The 14,306-nt window shown below is 34.0% G+C and overlaps 2 protein-coding genes across 2 annotated transcripts in view; one reads left to right on the top strand and one right to left on the bottom strand.

Annotated features, from left to right (window-relative positions):
* Positions 1–588, bottom strand: part of LOC122271957 (glutamate receptor ionotropic, delta-1-like) — a 46,278-nt gene extending 45,690 nt beyond the window's left edge. The window contains exon 1 of the mRNA XM_071183971.1: positions 481–588. Coding sequence (XP_071040072.1) covers positions 481–588 — 108 coding nt within the window. The remainder of the gene's footprint in view (positions 1–480) is intronic.
* A 4,126-nt stretch (positions 589–4,714) lies between these two features.
* On the top strand, positions 4,715–13,813 carry LOC122272775 (procathepsin L-like). The gene is made up of 4 exons (XM_043056765.2): positions 4,715–4,891; positions 6,579–6,734; positions 10,555–10,678; positions 13,650–13,813. Exons 1-4 carry the CDS (start codon positions 4,850–4,852, stop codon positions 13,811–13,813), a joined length of 486 nt encoding a protein of 161 aa, XP_042912699.2. The 5' UTR covers positions 4,715–4,849.
* Positions 13,814–14,306: the final 493 nt, after the last annotated feature.

The following is a 14,306-nucleotide window of genomic DNA, read 5'->3' as shown; positions in this document are numbered from 1 at the left end:
AAAGGGTGCATACCGGGGAAGGAACGATATCATATCTAGACAGATGTTTCCGCAGACAGAATCAAAATTTAAAAGGAAACAATCAATTGACGAACTTGCAATTTTCGATTTGTCATCCCGACTTCATTTAGATAATTTCAGATACCAAAGATTTCGACGTCAGCCGCAGTATTGTTTTAAGGCTTTGGAAATCATTTCAAACAATTGGAATGTGAAGCAGACGTCACGGGGGTGTCGTGTTCCATGTACGATGCCTGCAGAAGACAGGCACATAGTGCTATCTGCAAAAAAGAAACGGCGCGGTACAGTCAGTTAGGTAGCAAATCAGCTTCAAGCTGCTACTGGCAAGCGAATCTCCCAAAAAACTGTAGCCAGACGCTTGCAAGCAGGAGGATTACACCCCCACCGGCCTGTGGTGTGCGTACCATTGTCCAGACGTTACCGTTGCCCCCATTTGTAATGGTGTCTGAACTTACATACTATTCTCAGGTGAGAGTAGATGATCTGAAGTGAGATTGGTACTACGTATAGTCGAGTACACATACATAAAATGTATCCAGCATGAAGTATCATGGTATGAGCTGGCATTATGATTAATGACCCCTCTATGCGCTTCCAACTGGGACTATGATTGGCCAACGCTAGATGAATGTTATTCTGCTGCCTAATGTTCGTTTGTTTCGAGGTGCTGTCGATGATAAATTTGTTTTCATGGACAACAACGCAACATGTCACATCGCACAGTCGCTGGTCGAGGAGCGCGTACAGAGCGAGAATATTCAACTCCTCGTATAGCCAGTAGGTTCTCCAGATCTGAACCCCATTCAAAATATGTGGGATTCTTTGAAAAGGAGTGTTACTTGTCCATAATTCCCTGAAATAAACAAGAACCCCCTCATCCATACACTGACAGAGGAATGGGACAAATCGCTCCAACGGCTGCTAAATTGTGTAGTGCAGAGCATGCCACGACGTCTGGAAAATTGCATCGCTCTCCGTAAGTGGTCATACCCTCTATTGACATCTTATTCCGGGATGCCTACAAGTGGCATTTCAATTTTTCCTTTTCACTTATTCAGTACTAAACGATTATTTTGTGTCTTGAACACATTTCAAATCTTCCAGGTTTCAGAGAACAGTAAGTTATCTTTTTTTTTAATGTCCTAACACTCTGGTACTCTTTCAATTTTTTTATTTGGCCTTTAACCATGATTAATTTATTACTTGCTATGCGACCATTTGTGGTCCGCCTTTAGAAATTATCCAGAAGTGTATTTACTGAGACCAAACACCGTTTACCAAACCCTTTTTCAAATCTTCATGTTACACCGACTGGACATTAACATCTTATATAAAACATGCTAAAAATCAACGAAATTTCCTTTTCGTGTTGTTAACAAAAAAAAATTAAATATCAAGCAACATTTAATTTTGATATTCAAGTGACTGAGCAATCATACGCATGAGCGCTTAATCATGCCTACATTTTTTCAAATATCAGAGGGAAAATACCGCTCTCGCGTGGGAAGCGAAAATCTGAAACAAACTGAACTAAAAGTTGAACAAAAATGAAAGATTAAAAGCTAATAGTTCATATCAGTTAGCAAACTGTTCCATAGTTTGGGTTTAATTTTACTTATCAATTTTCTCAGTTTTAACAACATTGAATTTCGAGCTATTAGGAGGCTCCAAAACCTGCTCGCTTTGTTGACCAACTCATGTGGTTACCTCTTATTCATCACTGAAAACCAAGCCACGGTCTAATTTTATTTTTTTAAAAACTTAGATTGGATTGCACTCTCTTGCATTAGGGGGAGTACTAAATTTTAGCCACCCAATAACACAGAAAAATGGGTCCCTCCCGAGAGTTATTACTCGGCGAAGATGGGCCGGACTGTGAAAAAGCAGTTGCTGCTTGTGCGCAGATTTTTTCCGAATTTGCTTTCATAAACATAAACCGTTCTTCCCTCTTGAACTTCCCAAAAGTTTTTTTTTCATAAATTGACTAAAAAAAGATCATTTTGTTCTTAAATTATGTAATAATTATACTCATATGTCAGCACATTTTATATCTATATTAATTGTTACGAAATAAAAGAATAGCTGATTTTGAAAGAAAATAAAATGAACTGTGGGAAAAAATTAAACTCAAGAGCACAGAATGTGCGGCACAATACGAAGTAAAAAATGAGAAGTTATTTTACTTGTAAATAATAACGATAGCCTTATATGCTATAACAGTTGGCATAGTTCCTATCTTCTTCCTCAATTTTTAAGAATTTCGATATAAATGTTTAAGATTTATATTTGCAACTTCTAATCGCTCTCTCATTTTTTTAATTTATTCATTATTTGTCACTTTTGACATAAGTCAAACGCGAGTTTATAAAATAAAAATCACTAGAAATATACATTTTTCTACTGAAATAAATAAAACATTAGTACTTAAAATAAAAAAAAATGCTTAAAATTGCATTAACTTTCGAACAAATACGATTTTCGAAAAAAAAAACTCTTTAATTTTGCATTTCAAAATGATCCTATAAACACGTCCAATTTCAACTCTGTTTTTTCTTTAAACGGACAGTAGATCGAGCAATATAGTTTTTTTTTATTAAAAATTTAACAGTTGAAATTTCTCGAACTAATATTTGAATCGCAATTTTTGTTTACTCGTTGTACATTTTTCTAAACACCTTCGTAATTTCAAGTTAAGCCTCCATTCTGAGCAGCAAAGCAAAATGAGATACATTTCGTAGAAAAGCAATCGAAATTGAAATAATTCACAAGCAAACGGGAATTTCGAGCAAAAAACTCATAAACTAAGCAAATAAGGCTAAAATGGCCTTTTTAGCAGGTCAAATTCCAGCACTGTGCATGCATTCCTGTGGTTTGGAGAGTGGTACGCATGGTATTTTTTCTTATAATTTTAACAGTTAATAGTTCTCGGACATATCGAATATTATTTCGATTTATCATATTATTAAAAAAAGAAAACTGTGTTAAGTTCATAAATTAAAATGGCCTTTTCAGCATGACAAATTCCAGCATTGTGCTTGCATTCTTGCGGTCTGTAGAGCGGACCGTATGGTATTTTTTCTTACAAATTTAACAGTTAATAATTCTCGAGCTAATTATTTAGTTTTTTTTACTCCATCGCAATCCTTATATACTTTTCAACATATCTTAGCAATTTCAAGTTTCTAAGTCTGATAGTTTCAGCGCAACGGATCAAAATGTAATGTAAAGTTGGACATCCAAAACCAATCAACGAAGAGACTTAATATAGAGAGAACATCTGAAACATTCATAACTATATTATTAATTTTAACTTTATATAAATTTATATAATAAATTTATTTAATAATTTTTTTATTTATAATCTCGACTTTTTTTATTAAAAAAAAGTTCCATAATTAAAACTTTGACAACTTCTGATGGTTTTATTATTAAAAAAAAGTAACCTTTCATAAGTTTAAACTCCACCCTCCCTCTCCCGAGAGGGCGGTAACTTGCTTTTAGGGAAAAAAAAACCTTTTTATTACTACACGAACTATATTTAAGTTTAAAGAATATTTCATAGTAAAGAATATTTCATAATTCATAGAGAGAAGTGCGTTTGATGTACGAAAATCGATCAGCTATTTCATTTTAAATTCTTCCTTTGATTTTTATTCATTTTGCGAGTGTCATATTTGAAAGAATGTGTTATGAGTTTATTTTAAAATAACTGTGCCTCCAAACACTTGAATTTACAATTTTGTACTTATAAATTGAATACATAAAAAGTTTGATGCGATGTATTTATAATTATGAAGCTAATAAAATTACCTTATATGTGACATCCTATAGGCTATGTTGATGGGCGCTCTGTTAGCGAAGTCGACAGAGGCGCAGCTCACATCACCAGAGGTTGTGAGTTCGACCCAGGCCTCCGATTAAACAACCGTGGCTTGATCCGTGGTGACTCAGGGGATAGAGCGTTCGCTTTCTGGTGACGTCGAATTGCAGCGATGGCTGGTCGATACGAATTGAGCACACGGCTCGAACCGACCACAGTGCTGGCGTAAAACATCCTCAGTGGTAGACGGATCGTGGGTTAGAGCCTCCTATCCATCAAGTGAGCCGTAGGGGTTTTATGCAGTTTTCTTCGACATGTGATGCAATTGCAAGTTAGTTCCATGGAAAAAGTCCTCCATGAAGGCAAATTTCTCCCCATACTTGATCCAGGAGGCTCTCTTGACTTCTGGATTGGGTTGAAAATTACGAGGCTGCGGAGTTAGGCAAAGGAATTACAAGGCTAACATTAATAGTCGTAAAACCAAAAATTAGGTCGGCTTTTCAACGACAGTTTTGAAACAAAAAACAAAAAAAAAACATGGCTTGCATCCGCAGCAACGTACACGTAAGACCTACAATGGCTGTAGCCCATCTCGTTGGTTTCTGCTGTGAAAGTTTGGAGAGAGAAGTAGAAGATCAGATGTTGTGCGAATGGTCTGTCCGAGATCTAAATGACATGATATTCCTGGCTGTTAAGAGACCTGGAAAGGTGCTGTGTGCGACACAGATTGATTTTGGCCTTGCCTCTGTTAAAGCGATTCTAGAAAAATTCACAAAATCTTAATTCTAAAAAAAACTTTTCATTTTGTAAACATTTTTATCGATGTACATGTTAATTTACATGTCTTTTTTTAATGAACTGCATATTTAATTGTTTTTGTTCATTCTTTTTTTACAGAAATTGTATTTGAAACATTACAAGGACAAAGCCGAAGACGATCTCCGAAGAGGAAACTTGGAAAAAATAGTCAACGAGATATCGCATCATAACTTATTGGCAGATTTAGGAATGACTAAATTTACTAGAGGCCTCAATAAATACTCTGACTTGGTAAATATTCTTTTAAATACTTCATTAGAATTCCCTCATTTCTACTTTTTGCCATTAGTCTTTCCATCATTCCGTCCATCATCATTTTTTTTTTTACTTCTTTTCATTTTCCCTTATGTTCTTCATTTCTTCTTTACTTCTTGCCTTTTCTAACGAACTTTGTCCATTATTTTATTCCTCCATTATTCTTTTCCTCCATTCATCTTTTCTTCCGTCTCCTTGCTTCCTTTCATACCCCTTCATTTTCCTCTTTCCTGCCTTACTTCCTGCTTTTTTTAATAAACTTTTACTATATCTTGCTTACTTTATTCATTCATTCAATTATTCTTACATTCTTCCATATTTCTGTTTACTCCTCCTTCATTTCTTCGCTCCATCTTCTCTTCCTTCTAATTCGTTTCCTTGCTTCTTTTTTTTTTTTTTTTTAACTACGTCATATTTCTCTCTCTTTTCTTATTTCCTGCCTTTTCTAATGCACTCTTTCTTTCTTCCTTACTTCATTCATCCATTTATTTGTTATTTCTACCACCATCCATTCCCTCCATTCAAATTTTCAGAGCATTATTAAATTTAATAATAAAATTATTATATAACATGACATATGAAAATAAATATATAACAAATATATAAAAATATATATAATCATAAATATAAAATAAAATTTTATTAAATATATAGCGTGATTGATGATTCTCGGGGAGAAATTTTAAAAAGATAAAGTGTTTATAACAGTGATTTCTAGATTTTTTTCGCCCAACTCTAAGTACCTACAGTCTCATTCAGCATTAATTGTATTCTATTAATAAAATAAAAAAAAATTTTATGGCGATAGTATAGCGATTTTATTCATTTTCAAAAATTTCAAATTGTGCTGTTAGGAGGCGCATAGCTGGTGTGACTAGTTAAATTCTCGTCTTCCAGTGTTTCGATTCCTTCAATTCCCCGTGCTTAAGGCTAAAACACTTATCGTATTGTATTATCTCCGATCAAGCCTTAGTAGAACCACTACTGTAATGCCATGGTTTCAAGGCCGGTAAAGTACCAGCAAGTGAGTAGTGTGGTACGGAGATCGGGTTACAACTACCAGCCTCTGCCTTCCGATGAAAGCTGGAGTAACGTAAGGCATGCATCAGCATTTACTTCGGATCTTATTAAGGATGAATTCCAAACCATCACCAATAGCTCTAAATGTGGCTAATGGCCTATATTCACAGATGTCTCAAAAATGCGAAAAGAGAAACAGATTAAAATTGAAATGTATGTTTTACTCCATTCGTATGAGGAAACTTGAAAATTTATTCTTCCCAAGTTTCAAAACTAATAACAATGCTTTTCGATAGATGGCGCTGCTGACTGCTATACTCTATAATATTTTCTTCCGCATGACAGACTATTTCAAAGTAAATATTTATTAAGTCGTAAATTATCAGTACACCATAGTGTTGCTGCAATAAGGGGCGGCTATGTTTTACAGTTTTTCGTGGTTAACAGCCTCACATGTTAATCATTTTTTAATTATTTTTGTCACTTGTTGCCAAACTCTTCAGGCTACCTTAGAGGAACGCAACAGACCTTTTATCTCTTTCCGCTTTCCTTTAATTGAATTTTTAAATCATCGGTCATTTTGTGTTACCCCATCAAGCACTATTTATTACGATTTATTGATTGGGTTTATTTTTTTTTTCAGACCAAAGAAGAGTTCCAGAAATATTTAACTGGTTACAGACCAGAAATTGATACAAAACAGAATAAAACACATCAGAGGTCAAAGAGAGCTAATACATCGTTGCCAAAGAATATTGATTGGGTAAAAAAGGGAGCTGTCACACCTGTACCGGATCAGGTAAGCGTAAATGTTTAATACCAAGCTCCATGTATCGTTTAAGGCCGTGATAGCCTGGTCGGTAGGGCACTGGGCCCATGTCCGAGTGTTCGTGGGTTCGAACCCCACCGGTCGAAGACTCCCCGCGTAGTAAAGTGAATGATGCACGTTAAATCTGTCGAGTCGCAAAAGTCCTCCATAACAAATCAAAACCTCTGGGAGTACTGGATTGGAGATCGATCGTTCTCTGATTCAGGTCAAAATTACGATCTCTGGATGAATGAATGGGTGTATGAATGGGTTCGCCCTATAAGCGGGTGCGACGCATCGTGTGGCAGAAGTCAAATTCTTGGCCATAGATGGCTCCACTGGAAAACAAGAGCAATCGCACCCCCTCTGCCTAAACAGTCAACAATGTATCGATTCTTGTTGTGATGGCCTCTAATGAGCACAGTTCTATAGAGAAATACAGAGATAGTTTTATAGAACGACGATTATAGCCACTTTGATATTTAAAACCATTTGCACTCAATGTCTCAGATAATTGTTCCTAGATGGCGCTTGAGTTGTATGGCAGCAGAAGTTTTAGGAATCATACCCACTGCATGTGAATCACTCACTTACTATTGTCGAGGGTACTGAGAACTGATTTGTGAGTTTTCGCAGGAGAATATCTTTCACTCATCAGGTTCTCATTCTCCCTCGGCAGTGATAGGAAATACGCAGATATCATGAATTATATTTACTTAATATATTTTCATTTTCAATGAAATAAAAAAAATAATCGTGTTTAATTTTTTTCATAACTGTTACATCTCAAAAAAAAATATTAAACCTGCTTTTCTATCAATAAAATCAATAAGGGCATCTTCGGATAATTATTTTTTGTTTTTCTTAGTTCTGCATGGAGTATTCTTTTAATTTCATTCTAATCGACGAGTGGAACAAAGAGGACCACATCTTCATAAATCACAACGAAGCGATATTATATTAAATAATCATATGAAATATTTAATTTTACATAAAGGGTTTAAACTAGAGTAGTATAATAATTATTTAAAAGGTCAAAGTGGAAAAAAAAATTTTAATCGTTTTATTTCTTTTACTTTTTTTTCTACTAATAACGTTTCATTTCATTTTTTTCTTGTTTGAAAATAGTTTTAACATAATTTTATTTTATTTAGTGCATTAAGCTATTGATATTTAAATTACAGTAATAATATAGTGTTTTAAGAAAAATAATTTTAATAAATAGTACTCATAATAATCAAATTTATGAATTTTCGTTCATTAACTTCATATTTTGTTACTTAACTTGTTTTATAAACAAATTCAAACTGTAGTTATCATGAAAATATTTTTTAAAAAATTTTTTTCGGCATCTTGCACAGATTGCTAACATGAACAACGGTTTTAAAATTAATCTACCAAAAGCATTCTGCGTTAACATTCGAAAAGATTTCTCAATCTTTTCTAAATTTAGAAGCATGCTAGCCCTATTTTATATCTTTTTAGAAAATTGGCTTTAGGAATTGACGACCCACTCTTGTTTTTATTTTATAGTTTTGATGAGAATTTATGCTTCGATTTTGCTCAATAAATTATGCGAAATTCTGTAAACACCTCACTGAATTTTTTTTCCTTTCCACTTTTTAATTATTATATCTCCCCTATTTTGAATTGGCCGTTCATGCGTCATTTCATCGTTAGTTTTATGCATTCAAATCAAGTTAATTTTATGTTATCTGATAATTTCTGTTGAAAATTTTTAATTCAAACATCTGTTGTTGTTTCGTTGCTGTTTCTAATCCCTAAGAAATCCATCCTAATTAGACCAATTCCATAAGTCCAAAAATGTCAAGAAAGTCTGAAAACAGATGAGGTTCTGAAAAAACCTCGTCGATCTGAACTAGACTCATGGTACAGGGGAAAGTGTTCTGTTGGCCTAAAGTGACCTGGAGCACCAAAGGTAGAAGACTGATTTAGCTCCATAGTTTCACCTGCTAGCATTAGCTGGGCATAATGGAATGGCCTTCACGCCTAGGGTGGCCCTACCAGGAGCTAAGCTCCCGACGTACTTCGCCCATTCCGCCCAGTGGCACCCCCTCGCCCCGGTGAGGCAGCTAGCAGGATTTGAGGGGGATTCAAACATCTGTTTTATCGTAATTCGGTGATTTGGTAACTAACTCAGTAAATTACGATAAAGCAGCTATTTCTGATCCTATTTCAATGCAATTTAAAACAATAATTATTCAAAGCCTTCAAATTACCATAATTTAGATTAATTAGTGGTTGAAATGCGCATGGAAAGTCATTCCGTAATAAGGATATATAATATTTCTCATATAATATCTATACATAATAATAAACGCGGCTGTCTGTCTGTCTGTCTGTAATCACAATATATCGCCCCCAGAAGCCTCGCCCAGGCACGAAACTCGGCACATAATTGTGTTTTGACATAATGAAGAAGTATTTTTTTTCTTTTTCAAAAATTTGGATTAGTTTTTTTAGTTATCAATCATTTTGTAAGAAAATCTATGCCTTTTCGTCTTCAAAGAACCATACTCAAAAAACTATTAAAAAAATGCATATACTTTTCTCCACTCTTATAAATGTATGCTAATGCGAACCTTACAATTGGAATATTAATTTTCGACAACTTAAACCAATAATATACGAAGGAATTAATAACTTAATTGGGTATACTATAGCCTACGTCACGGATCGTGTTATTCCTACTAAATTTAACTAGTAAACAGCATTTTCTGCGAACCTCATTTCTAGCAACAAGTAAAAGCATCAAACGAAGTGTCTTGTTATAAGTCGCTACTCGCCAGGTTGGAATTGTATTAGTCTAGTTCCTTTGGAAATAATTTACATTGTTGTTTTACCGAAGTTTATGAATTTAGTAAACATATTTAAAACTCAGTTTATTAATTAAATTAAAAGGTAAATGTTATTCCTAGTAAGTGGAAGTAGTTGTGCTTTTTTCATATTATACCCAATTGTAATTTTCGCATTAGTTTACATTTATCAAAGTGGAGAAAAGTTTAACTTTTGTATTAAAAATGTGGCAACATATTCGATACGCAAATAGAACGCTTCGCTTTCATATATTTGTCGCTGTTCATAATTGTTATAATAAGTTTTTCTTCTTCTTTCCACGCTCTATTTTTTTTTCTTAAGTTTTATTTTATTGCTGTTTCTTAAATATGTTATTAACTGCGCTTTAATTTTCAGCTATTGGCCAATGATGATTTCGAAAGCAACTTTTGTGTTCTTTTACAATTTCTGATGCCTTTTTTTTTAAAAAAAAAAAGCAAGTCTCCACCTAATAGTTATATTATAGGTTAGGTTACCATAGGCCTTAGGTTACCATAGCAAAGTTACATCTTCAAACATCCTCAAGAGCTATAACACATCTGCAGCAGAACTGGATATGAAGACAAAATTGCAGGACAGGAACACTTTAATTGTCCACTAATCTTCAGATTTCCTGCTATGTTTTAAAAAACTTTATTTGTGAAAACCATTAGCGTGGCGGACAGCTGGCCGCCTTAGGCGGCTAGTTAATAATATTTCTCAATGTAAATAGTAAAAATTTCTAAATTACAACAGATAGCTCTCAGCGCAGCAATGTAAAAGGATTAATTGTATTCAGTTTTCTCTATGGCACTGTAAAATGAACATCATTCTTTGTTTTTGCTATTAAATATATTGTGTTAAAGGCGTTTGTAATAATTTAAAATCCCGAGAGCATCGTATTTTAACAGCCACTTTGACTCTAAAATCACTGTTCTTATATCACTCATAATATAATTTCATTCATCTCCATTAGGGTCATTGTGCCAGTTGCTGGGCTTTCGTTGCTCTGGGATCGCTGGAGGCTCAACAGTATTTCAAAACTGGAACTCTCAAAAGTCTCAGCGTTCAAAATATCATTGACTGTGCTACAGAAAAGGGTAAGAAGAGATCATTAACAGTGATGTTCAAAATGAATTCAATACAGTAGGGGGGGGATTCATTTGGGACGTTCTTAAATGAGTCGCCGCATTATCAAAGATTTTTAATTTTTGATTAAGGAGAAATGTGTTGCTATAATATTCATTTCTTTAAAAAAATTAATTCGATTTTTTTAAAGTTAAGTCATCGATACAGAATATCCCCTTAATTCAAGACCCATATTTTCTTCTAAAACAAATGCCTAATTATAGAAAATGCCAATAATTTACAATTCAGAATCGCTTACAACGCCATCTGAAGGAAAGCTGCAGAGATAAGTGTTCGTTTCTCGAAAATGATACGAAATAGGGGGGAAAAGTTATTGGCGATCGAAATGAACTACAGATGGCGCAAAGCAGAACTCTCTACCTATGGCAACACTTCGTATGGTATCACCATGAGCGTGTAGTCATTGGAGAATGATGTACGTCAGATTCTGTCTCAATTTTCAAACTTTTAAAGTTTTGATGCTGTATGGAACTCAAAATTGCATTAAGCATAGTTCGGAAAGAAAGCTGTGGGGAAATTTTGGAAAATATTTTTGAGAGTTAAGTATGAAAAATAATATGGTAAGACAAAATTTTGAAGTACATTCGCAAGCAGAGAGAAATGTCAAGATATAGGACCGGTCTTCTGTATTCAAGTCTTGCGATCACGAATATCGCTTGAGTACGAACACACACCTAGCGAGCATTAATGCTAAGAAGGAAAGAAAAAATGTTCACAGCGTGTATTCGTTGGTTCGGGATTTCATATACTGTGAATCTTTGAAAACAAACACTTTATATAAACTACTAAATACAAAACACCTTTATTTTCAAATTTCTCTTTAGCTTTGCAACCAGGCAACCATTATTATACCTATGTATGCTAAACTGAATAAAGTTAAATGCAGGTGGAGCTATTTGTAAGACAATCAATGAGGCTTCTCGGTTACTTTCTCCAAATAATTTTCACGCTAAAACCCGGAGTTTTTTTTTTTTCTTCAAATTTTCAAGAATTGTATTGAGAATTTATTCCATCGCCGACTTTGGTATTTCTTACCAATTTTTTTGTTTAATATTTAGAATGATATTGAAGAGAAGAGGAAATAATCTATTAAATTTTGAACAAATAAATAGTCAATATGGCCGATAACACTCTAAATACACCAATTCACTCATTTCAATATTTTTAATTCACGATAAACACTGCGCTCTGTTCAAAAACGTATCATACCAAAATCTTATGAGTGGCGATGGCGAAAGAAAATTTAATCCGTTACTGTTGTTACCAATGCCACTGTCGTCCAATGCCAGCCCTCCTGCTTGAAATCAAGCGAAATTATAAGGCAGAGAGTGCTTTTCTTGTTTTTTTTAGTGACCAATAATATGACTTCAGTCACACACAGGTAACAGCCCGTTTCACAAGGTGGACTGAGATGGCACCCTTAGCATTTTTTTTCATTCATCCACAAATCGAAGTTTTGACATGAACCACTAAACGATTTATCTCCAATTCAGAATTCCAGAAGTATTTATTTGTTATGGAAACTTAAGGGCTTTATGAGCCCTAAAGACTTCGGCCGGTGGGATTTGAACTCCCGTTCTCCCGAACACGAGTCCAACGTCCTACCAACCAGGATATCCCGGCCCCTAAATTTAATTATAATCATAATAATGAAACTCCTTACGTTAAACGAGCCGGTTCAGCCTTAAAAATCCAATCCAATATCGCTGGATAAATACGCTAGAACTTTTTTAAGGTCCGTTTCGGTGCTAGAAAACTTGTCGTTTGCATTCAGTAAATCGTCCATGGCTGCAGGTCACTCGAAATTTACGGGACTGTTCACGATTCATACAAAAAAACAATTGCTGAGGTGACTTTGGAGATGCGAATGGGCTCACGATTGGTGACTCGAAATCAAAGTTTTTGTTTACCTCTCTGAATCAGCGTGAGTGATTTTATCACATGCAGTGAGAATGGACCAATGGACTCGAGTGGACTCCCAATAACACATAAATCTGCACCAATCTTTATCATGGATCACATGCAGGGTGAGTAAATGCAGTGATTTTAAACTTGGAGAGAAGATAGAGTGCATCATAATGATTGATAATTGCATAGAAACCCATGGCCATAAACGTCATTGTACGCCACTAAGGGTGCTCTCCTATTATGGAGCGTCTATTCATGTGTATCTAATGTTATTTTTATCCTATTATGGAGCGTCTATTCATGTGTATCTAATGTTATTTTTCTAAATTATCTTAATTTAGGTTGTTTTGATAAAAATTACATAGAAATAATCTCAAAAATAGCTCTTATATCGTAATTTAATAATTTTGAGGCCGATTTGGCGAGTAGTTTATGTTGGAGAACTTGATTAAAGTGAAGCCATCTTAGAGTTAAGTTGACCATTTTGCTTCTAAGCCTATTTAAATGCAATTTTCGACAATAATTACTTTAAAGCATAAAACTATGAGAAGTATTTTATATAAATAAAAGTTCAAAGGCTCTTGAATAGGAAGTTTATTGTCTCTAGCGGTAAACAATGACACTTTTGGATTGCTTAGCAATTCTGAAGCTCTGCTCCAAATACTCATCCAAGCTTGTTATCTCCTTGGAGTGCTGAACCGAGTACTCATGTTTAACATGCTTGCTTTAATATGCTATTCAATACATTTATATTTTAACAGATTATGTACGTAATTATTTTTAAACAAACTCTAATCAATTTTCGGTACATTGTTTCAAAAAATACATAGCCGAATCGATTGATAAAATTTTTACAATTCCAGCTAATTAAAAAAAAAAAAATTCAAAAGTTAATTGAAAAAATATGGGAATACTGTAGCATTTTCATCAATTTCTGAAAAAAAATGTAAAAAAAATTATTTTTTGAAATTTTAAGATAAAAGTTTCTAAAACTGTTTTCTAATACATATTTAGGTCATGGTTGTGATGCAGGATTAATGATTACAGCGTATAAATATGCAAAGAAAAATGGCGTCGATACACGTGATGTTTATCCTTATAAAGAAAAGGTAAATATTTATTTAATAGGGGTTCACTTGGAAAAGCAAATCATAGTTAAAAACGTAGCATTTAAGTAAATTTACAAATGTAAAGTGCGCGAAATAAAAAACGGACCACCCTGAATAATTTTTAATCTACTGATCGGATCTTCCCGTTCTAGGACTTAATCTAAATGGCTCGAAGAGGCGACCTCAAATATTCTAATTAATTAGTGCTGACGATATTTTAAGTAACGAAATCAGACGTAGATACGTACTTTCTCTGGATAAACATACCTTTTTTTTTAGATGGATTCGGATATCTGACCCCCAAAATATAGGGGGCAGTCCCAATCTGGGAAATATGTTCCCCAAAGTTTGGATCTCCTAAGATTAATTTTATTTTTTGCGAATTTCGAAATATCTCGAAAACTTTTTAAGCGAATTAAAAAAAAATTGCAGACAACTATAAAATTCGTTTGGATGGAGATAATGGCAAGCAAAAATCAAATTTTTGTAAGTATTTATTAATTTTTATAATTTTATTTAGTAATAATCGAAAAAAAAATTTGAGTTGTAAGGTATAAAATTT

The sequence above is a fragment of the Parasteatoda tepidariorum genome, chromosome 8 (assembly GCF_043381705.1).
Source record: "Parasteatoda tepidariorum isolate YZ-2023 chromosome 8, CAS_Ptep_4.0, whole genome shotgun sequence".
Taxonomy (NCBI): Eukaryota; Metazoa; Arthropoda; class Arachnida; order Araneae; family Theridiidae; genus Parasteatoda; species Parasteatoda tepidariorum.
Note: the sequence above shows the minus strand (reverse complement) of the source record. Positions and strands in the feature narration are given on the sequence as shown.